General features: G+C 39.6%; 1 protein-coding gene across 6 annotated transcripts in view; it reads right to left on the reverse strand.

Annotated features, from left to right (window-relative positions):
- Window positions 1-1,423: 1,423 nt before the first annotated feature.
- LOC107710305 (neuroblast differentiation-associated protein AHNAK) overlaps window positions 1,424-9,563 on the reverse strand; it is a 26,296-nt gene continuing 18,156 nt past the window's right edge. For 2 of the 6 annotated variants that reach the window (XM_016515045.1, XM_016515044.1), the window contains 4 exons: window positions 9,105-9,557; window positions 7,231-9,037; window positions 7,030-7,083; window positions 1,424-6,468 (listed from right to left, as the gene is read on the reverse strand). In XM_016515045.1, coding sequence (XP_016370531.1) covers window positions 2,453-6,468; window positions 7,030-7,083; window positions 7,231-9,037; window positions 9,105-9,557 — 6,330 coding nt within the window. In that variant the 3' untranslated portion in view covers window positions 1,424-2,452. Of the gene's footprint in view, window positions 6,469-7,029; window positions 7,084-7,230; window positions 9,046-9,070; window positions 9,558-9,563 lie in introns of all 6 variants that reach the window. The other 4 variants (XM_016515046.1, XM_016515043.1, XM_016515047.1 and 1 more) reach the window with 4 other exon arrangements.

A 9,563-nucleotide genomic window follows, 5' to 3' on the forward strand; every position in this document is an offset into this window, starting at 1 on the left:
AGGGTGATGCGGAGGAGACGAATTGTTGAATAAAGTGTTTTTTTTGTTTGTTTTTTTTTGCGCACAAAAAGTATTCTCGTAGCTTGATCGTGGTAGTACCCTTGCTGTCTATGCAGGGTCAGACAGCTCTCAGATTCCATCAAAAATATCTTAATTTGTGTTCCGAAGATGAACGAAGGTCTTACAAGTTTGGAACGACATGAGGGTGAGTAATTAATGACAGAATTTTCATTTTTGGGTGAATTAATCATTTAAATATATACATCCTTGGAAAACAAGGAATAAGACATATATTGGTAAATAATTTGGTTGCGGCAAAACTAGTACACACTAGTATGAGCTGAAATAAATGCATAGCCTCTTATTACTGTAGGAGTCAAGGACACCATCTGTTTAAGTCTCTTTGATACAAGAGATGTCAGCCTTGACTGCTGCTCACTGTATTATTCACAAACATCTGTCCTACCTGATAGATTCTTCCTACCTGCAAACCACAATCAAAAATAATCATAATTCTATATCCAGCTGCAAGAAGGAGCAATGATGAAGGAACAACACTCCAAACCCACTGGCTCTTAATGCAGGTTTTTTTTTTTTTACTCCCAATTTTATTTATTTATTTAAATTACTACCGTAATACATGTAGTTTTTCTTTTCATGGCTTTGATTAACAAACAGGCATATCTGAGCAAAAATTCTGTGATGCGAAGCATACAAATTGGAAACCGGTTTTCTTCTAATAATTTCTATATGATATTGCCCCTCCTAAAATTTGACAAACTTGGAGTGACCAGGAATCATAAGAAAATCAGTACACTAAAAATTTGGGAATTTGTATGCATGAATCAGCATAAGATTGTCTCAGAATCAAACATGTTCAAAAACAAAATAAATTCAGCCTAATCCACTCAATTCCTTGCAATGTCAGTAGTAAAAGACAATAATTTGTCTTACCTTTCAAACAAAATATGAACAATATGGGTCCTTGCCTCTATTCCTCTCAGCTTATATGTTGCTTGTCATAGATTTCAAGCTAACCATAACATGGATGACCGGTTTTCTCATCCCAGTTCTGCAAATGAATATTTGCATACAAAACAAACCACACTTTCCTCCCTCAAAGGAATTTCCTGATCATTTCCTTCCTTAGTACTGGTTTGAAGAAGCAGGACAGGAAAGCCCATTTCCTGTTTTCTTGGTGTTGGCTCCTATCAAAGTATTAGCTAAAAAAACAGCTAAAAGCACAATGGTCAGATTCAACACGGTTGAAGAAATGCAACCTTGTTTTTAGAAGTTCTGTGATGTTAATGTTCTGTTCCAACAAAACTGTTCTGTATGTGGCTTTACATTACAATACAGAGGATTTGTGCAATCATGTACATTTTTAGCACTATAACACAAATGAGTCATTCAAAACAAGTACTGATATTTGATCACTTTATTTAAACTTTTGCAAATGACACAAGGAAAAAAAAGTTAGAAACTTGCAGCCTAAATGTCCCATTATTTACAAGAGCAATGCACATTTTATGCCTTTTCAAAAATATTAATGTTTTACCGTTGGCATTAGCATTCCTGTAGTTATATCACCACATGATGACAGCACAACATTTCATAAATTTAGTGAGAGGAAGAGAGAGAGTCATCCGGATGTAAAGAAATGTGGAAAATATAACCAAGAAAAAAATGCCTTAGAAACCATTAAAAATCAAAGCATGTCACAGCTTTTGCCAGCTGCTTCCTGTTGTGCATTTTAAAGAGACTCAAGCAATCATTGAAAAAGAGTCTTACATATAAATACTTTAGAAGATTATAATCTCTAATAATAAATTCCATAATATCTGAACTGTGATAATATTTGGGACACAAAGTTATGTTATCCCATGTATTCGTTTTGAATCAATTTATTTACAGTTTGTACAGCCCTTAAAACTTCATTGTGCTCACTAATAAGATCTGGTTTATCGCTGCTCAAATTAGTTATTCATATGTGATAAGTACATATGATACAGCACTAAATATATATGTGAAGATTAAGTCTTAACATCTTTTCAAATCTAACTAAAATCATTCCTCTTGCATTTAAATGTGTCCAGACAATTTTAGAAAGGACAACAGAGTTTCAAACATTTTCAAAGGTACATAAATAGAACAAGTTATCAGATGACAGATGATTTTTATATTAACTACGCACATTGTTGGATTGGATTTGCATTTCCTATCTACAAAACAAAATTAAAATTACATAACAGTTTTCTTTTATTTACAGTTAAATTGTGATTTTAAAAAAATACATATATATATCAATGCCTGTAAAGAACATATGTGGGAATTGAAGAAACAGTCAATATGGCAGTGCACCATTGCTTAAATGAAAGACAGATTTACACAGTCATCTAGACTGAAAAAAGTGTGTATGTGAATGTACTGTGTATAGATAATAGCGTGAAAACTATTTCTTTGGCGAAACCGCTATTTCAAGATGTGGTAGCCGAAAACTGCTTTTTGAACCACTATCACTGCTAGATGATGATGACATTCTGGACTTCTTTGAAGACTGAGCAACTCCACCAGCACCCTCAATCCTAACCTCACTTTCATCTGTCACTTCATATGAACCTTTACTTTTTGAGCTAAAACCTCCAATTGTAGCAAACTTCAACTTTCCTTTTTTGCCTTTAACCTTTTCTCCAACATCAACTGAAACGTTGCCACCCTCTGCCTGTAAGTGGCCTTCAGCAGAAACAGGGGAAGCTAAACCTCCCTCATCACTTACAGAGGATGAGTGATGTTGTGTTTTTTTGAAGAGGTCAAGGGAGGCAGATTTACTCTTTGGTGAAACTTTAAACCCAGAACTTCCCTCTACTGCTAACTTGCCACGTGTCAATTCCCCAGAACTAAGGCTCAACTCCTTAGACACCTTTGCACCACCTTTACTGGTAACATCAATTTCTTCTCCCTCAACAGTAAGATCAGCTGCACTACCACCTTTCGATTTAGATTTGGCAAATAATTTTGGCATTTTGACTTTCACTTTTCCACCACTGCTTTTCCTATCAGTGTTCTCCATTTCCAGACTTTGGGAAGTAACTTTAGAACCAGCAGCCAATTCACATGAACCTACATCAACTCCCATCTCTCCTCCACCTACTTTAGGCAATGCAACACCAAACTTTGGTACTTTGATTTTGGGAAAGGTTACATTAACATCTTGGTACTCCATCACACCAGATAATGATGCATCTGGCTTCATGTCTAACCCACTTGCAGTCTCTCCTTTTTGTCCTCTTACATTAAAGCCTGGTATTTCAATGCTCCCTTTTACTCCTTTTTGTTCAGTGAGATTTAAATCAGCATCTAAAGCACCACCATGGACATTTACAGCAGGCACTGTCAACTTAACATCCTGTATTTTACCTTCTATGTCAATGTTAGCCCTGCCTTTTCCATTAATGCCTGATCCTGCTACACTGACATCTGGGGAATGAAAATACTTTTGCGGAAGATCTAATGTTGCATCTCTAACATCCAGTTCAGGAGTTTTTATCTCAGAGCCAGAGATGCCGACTTTTGGCATTTTGATTTTTTCCCCTTTTGTTTTGAAATCGGGACCACCCAAACTTGCATCTGGTGTCTGAATATCAGTTCTAAGGCTTGCAGAAGGCAAATCAACATTAGATTTTATAGTTCCAGATGCAGATGAACTACCTTTAACTTTTGGAGATTTGATGTCAAATTCCACATCAGGAAAATGTAACTTTCCAAAAAAAGGTTTCTTTACTTTGGTTGACTTCATCTGTACGTCAGGTTCATTTGTCTCCAACTTGATATCGCCATCAAAGGTTTTAGACTTCCCCTTCCCTTTAGTCAACTTGAATTTACCCTTCTTTCCTTTCACATCTATGTTCATATCAGGCCCTTCTACACTACCACCAGCATCAGGAATATCTGCATCCAATTTTGGGCTCTTAACTCCAAGCGAAAATTTAGATTTTTTCATTTTTGGCACCTTGATATTTGCATCTGGTCCACTGATATTGACATCAGGGCTTTTGACATTAATACTCGCCCCTATATCTTTTTCAGGCATTGAAAGACTGCCACCTGAAGGCTTTATTCCAAAGTTGGGACCTCTGAATTTGGGGAGCTTAACATGTTTTAAACCACCTTCGGGCCCTTCAATGTCAAGATCTGGAGCTTTACCATCAATTTCAGGTCCTTTAATGTCAACATCTGCTTTGGGGAGACTGAAGTCAATATCTGGACCCTCCAATTTGGGACCTTTGAGTCCAAACGATGGCATTTTGATTTTAGGCATCTTGATGCCACCTTCTGGGCCCTCTATATCAACATCAGGACCTTCAATGTCCACTTTTGGTGCCTTTAGGTCACCTGAAATCTTTGGTACAGAAACATCCATATCACCTTTGACTTTGGGGCCTTTAAGATTTAGGTTGACATCTGGCATAGAAATCTTTGGCCCTGATATGGAAGGCATTTTGTACTTGGGACCTTTGACTTTTCCCTCAGGTCCTTCAATGTCAAGATCAGGAGCTTTAACGTCAATTTCAGGTCCTTTAATGTCAACATCTGCTTTGTGCAGATTGATATCAACATCTGGGCCCTCCACTTTAGGACCTTTGAGTCCAAATGACGGCATTTTTATTTTAGGCATCTTGATGCCACCTTCTGGGCCCTCTATATCAAAATCAGGACCTTCAATGTCCACTTTTGGTGCCTTTAGATCACCTGAAATCTTTGGTACAGAAATATCCATATCACCCTTGACTTTGGGGCCTTTAAGATTTAAGTTGACATCTGGCATAGAGATCTTTGGACCCGATATGGAAGGCATTTTGAATTTGGGACCTTTGATTTTTCCCTCAGATCCCTCAATGTCAATATCAGGAGTTTTGATGTCAATTTCAGGTCCTTTAATGTCGACATCTGCTTTAGGGAGATTGATGTCAACATCTGGGCCCTCCACTTTAGGACCTTTGAGTCCAAATGATGGCATTTTGATTTTAGGCATCTTGAAGCCACCTTCCGGGGTCTCTATTTCAACATCAGGACCTTCAATGTCCACTTTTGGAGGTTTTAAGTCCCCTGAAATCTTTGGTACAGAAATATCCACATCACCCTTGACTTTGGTGCCTTTTAAGTTGACATCTGGCATAGAGATCTTTGGCCCTGATATGGAAGGCATTTTGAACTTGGGACCTTTGATTTTTCCCTCAGGTCCCTCAATGTCAAGATCTTTAATGTCAATTTCAGGTACTTTAATGTCGACATCTGCTTTGGGAAGACTGATGTCAACATCTGGGACCTCCACTTTAGGACCTTTGAATCCAAATGATGGCATTTTTATTTTAGGCATCTTGATGCCACCTTCCGGGGCCTCTATTTCAACATCAGGACCTTCAATGTCCACTTTTGGAGCTTTTATGTCCCCTGAAATCTTTGGTACAGAAACATCCATATCACCCTTGACTTTGGGGCCTTTAAGATTTAAGTCGACATCTGGCATAGAGATCTTTGGACCTGATATTGAAGGCATTTTGAACTTGGGACCTTTGATTTTCCCCTCAGGTCCTTCTATGTCAAGATCAGGAGTTTTGATGTCAATTTCAGGTCCTTTAATGTCAAGATCTGCTTTGGGGAGATTGATGTCAACATCTGGACCCTCCACTTTAGGACCTCTTAGTCCGAATGATGGCATTTTGATTTTAGGCATCTTGAAGCCACCTTCTGGGCCCTCTACATCAACATCAGGTCCTTCAATATCTACTTTTGGAGTCTTTATGTCACCTGAAATCTTGGGTCCAGAAACATCAATATCACCCTTGACTTTTGGACTTTTCAAGTTGAGGTCTACATCTGGCATAGAAATCTTTGGACCAGATAAAGAAGGCATTTTGAATTTGGTGCCCTTGATTTGTCCCTCAGGTCCTTCAACATCAAGATCAGGAGTTTTGATGTCAATATCAGGTGAATTTAAACCAACATCACCACTAGGTACACTGACATCAATTTCTCCTTTGGGTGATTTAAAACCAAATTTTGGCATTTTAAATTTTGGCATCTTGAATCCTCCCTCTGGACTTTTAACTTCTACACTTGAAGAATCAACTTCCACTTTTGGCATATTGACATCACCCTCCAAACTGACACCTGCTTGACCTTTCACTTTAGATCCTTTCGGAAGTTTGACATCAACATCAGGTGCTTCAATCTTTGGCCCTTTAAATCCAAACTTGGGCATTTTGAATTTTGGCTTTTTCACATTTGTTTCTGGAAAATTAATCTGAACATTAGGGCCTTCAGGACCAGATACTGATGGCATCTTGAGATTTGGGCCCTTGATTTTTCCTTCAGGCAATTCTATGTCAGGTTTTGGCCCCTTGATAGCAACATCTGGTGTTTTAAAGTCTCCTTCAACTTTTGGAATTGACACATCAACATCTGGACCCTCCACTTTTGGACCCTTCAGTCCGAATGATGGCATTTTCATTTATGGCATCTTAAAACCACCCTCAGGTCCTTCAATGTCTGGGCCTTCAATCTCAACTTTTGGTGGTTTAATATCTCCTTCCACTTTTAGAACGGACATGTCAGCATCACCTTTCAGTTTTGGACCTTTGAGGTTGAAATCCATATCAGGCATAGAAAGTTTTGGGCCAGAAATTGATGGTATCTTGAATTTGGGACCCTTGATTTTTCCCTCAGGTCCCTCAAAATCAAGCTCTGGACCCTTGATATCCACATCAGGGGCTTTAATTCCTCCTTCCAATTTCGGAAGGGACACGTCAACATCACCTTTCAGTTTTGGACCTTTCAGGTTGAAGTCAACGTCTGGCATAGAAATCTTTGGACCAGAGATTGATGGCATCTTGAATTTGGGGCCCTTGATTTTTCCCTCAGGTCCTTCAATGTCTAACTCTGGAGCTTTGATGTCCACATCTGATACCTTAACGTCAATATCGGCTTTAGGGATTTTCACATCAACATCTGGGCCCTCCACTTTTGGACCCTTCAGTCCGAATGATGGCATTTTCATTTTTGGCATCTTAAAACCACCCTCATGTCCTTCAATAGGTCCTTCAATGTCTAACTCTGGAGCTTTGATGTCCACATCTGGTGCCTTCACATCAACATCTGGACCCTCCACTTTTGGACCCTTCAGTCCGAATGATGGCATTTTCATTTTTGGCATCTTAAAACCACCCTCATGTCCTTCAATGTCTGGGCCTTCAATTTCATATTTTGGTGCTTTAATATCTCCTTCCAGTTTTGGAATGGACATGTCAACATCACCTTTCAGTTTTGGACCTTTCAGGTTGAAGTCAACGTCTGGCATAGAAATCTTTGGACCAGAGATTGATGGCATCTTGAATTTGGAGCCCTTGATTTTTCCCTCAGGTCCTTCAATGTCAAACTCTGGAGCTTTGATGTCCACATCTGGTGCCTTAATTTCAATATTGGCTTTAGGGATTTTCACATCAACATCTGGACACTCCACTTTTGGACCCTTCAGTCCGAATGATGGCATTTTCATTTTTGGCATCTTAAAACCACCCTCATGTCCTTCAATGTCTGGGCCTTCGATTTCAAATTTTGGTGCTTTAATATCTCCTTCCAGTTTTGGAACGGACACGTCAACATCACCCTTCAGTTTTGGACTTTTCAGGTTGAAGTCAACGTCTGGCATAGAAATCTTTGGACCAGAGATTGATGGCATCTTGAATTTGGAGCCCTTGATTTTTCCCTCAGGTCCTTCAATGTCAAACTCTGGAGCTTTGATGTCCAATTCTGGTGCCTTAACTTCAATATTGGCTTTTGGAATTTTCACATCAATATCTGGACCCTCCACTTTTGGACCCTTCAGTCCGAATGATGGCATTTTGAACTTTGGCATCTTAAAACCACCATCAGGGCCTTCAATTTCTGGGCCTTCAATATCAACTGTTGGTGCTTTAATATCTCCTTCCACTTTGGGAACGGACACATCAACATCACCTTTCAGTTTTGGACCTTTCAGGTTGAAGTCAACGTCTGGCATAGAAATCTTTGGACCAGAGATTGATGGCATCTTGAATTTGGGGCCCTTGATTTTTCCATCCGGTCCTTCAATGTCTAACTCTGGAGCTTTGATGTTCACATCTGGTGCCTTCACATCAACATCTGGACCCTGCACTTTTGAACCCTTCAGTCCAAATGATGGCATTTTCATTTTTGGCATCTTAAAACCACCCTCATGTCCTTCAATGTCTGGGCCTTCAATTTCAACTTTTGGTGCTTTAATATCTCCTTCCACTTTTGGAACGGACACGTCAACATCACCTTTCAGTTTTGGACCTTTCAGGTTGAAGTCAACGTCTGGCATAGAAATCTTTGGACCAGAGATTGATGGCATCTTGAATTTGGGGCCCTTGATTTTTCCATCCGGTCCTTCAATGTCTAACTCTGGAGCTTTGATGTTCACATCTGGTGCCTTCACATCAACATCAGGACCCTCCACGTTTGGATCCTTCAGTCCGAATGATGGCATTTTGAACTTTGGCATCTTAAAACCACCATCAGGTCCTTCAATTTCTGGGCCTTCAATTTCCACTTTTGGTGCTTTAATATCTCCTTCCACTTTTGGAACGGACACGTCAACATCACCTTTAAGTTTTGGACCTTTCAGGTTGAAGTCAACATCTGGCATAGAAATATTTGTACCAGAGATTGATGGCATCTTGAATTTGGGGCCCTTGATTTTTCCATCCGGTCCTTCAATGTCTAACTCTGGAGCTTTGATGTTCACATCTGGTGCCTTCACATCAACATCAGGACCCTCCACGTTTGGATCCTTCAGTCCGAATGATGGCATTTTGAACTTTGGCATCTTAAAACCACCATCAGGTCCTTCAATTTCTGGGCCTTCAATTTCCACTTTTGGTGCTTTAATATCTCCTTCCACTTTTGGAACGGACACGTCAACATCACCTTTCAGTTTTGGACCTTTCAGGTTGAAGTCAACATCTGGCATAGAAATATTTGTACCAGAGATCACCTTTAAGTTTCGGACCTTTCAGGTTAAAGTCAACGTCTGGCATAGAAATCTTTGGACCAGAGATTGATGGCATCTTGAATTTGGGGGCCTTGATTTTTCCCTCAGGTCCTTCAATGTCAAACTCAGGAGCTTTGATGTCCACATCTGGTGCCTTAACTTCAATATCGGCTTTAGGGATTTTCACATCAATATCTGGACCCTCCACTTTTGGACCCTTCAGTCCGAATGATGGCATTTTGAACTTTGGCATCTTAAAACCACCATCAGGTCCTTCAATTTCTGGGCCTTCAATATCAACTTTTGGTGCTTTAATATCTCCTTCCACTTTTGGAACGGACACGTCAACATCACCTTTCAGTTTTGGACCTTTCAGATTGAAGTCAACGTCTGGCATAGAAATCTTTGGACCAGAGATTGATGGCATCTTGAACTTGGGGCCCTTGATTTTTCCCTCAGGTCCTTCAATGTCAAACTCTGGAGCTTTGATGTCCACATCTGGTGCCTTAAT

Source organism: Sinocyclocheilus rhinocerous, unplaced genomic scaffold, assembly GCF_001515625.1.
Source record: "Sinocyclocheilus rhinocerous isolate Xijiao unplaced genomic scaffold, SAMN03320098_v1.1 scaffold1408, whole genome shotgun sequence".
Lineage (NCBI taxonomy): Eukaryota > Metazoa > Chordata > Actinopteri > Cypriniformes > Cyprinidae > Sinocyclocheilus > Sinocyclocheilus rhinocerous.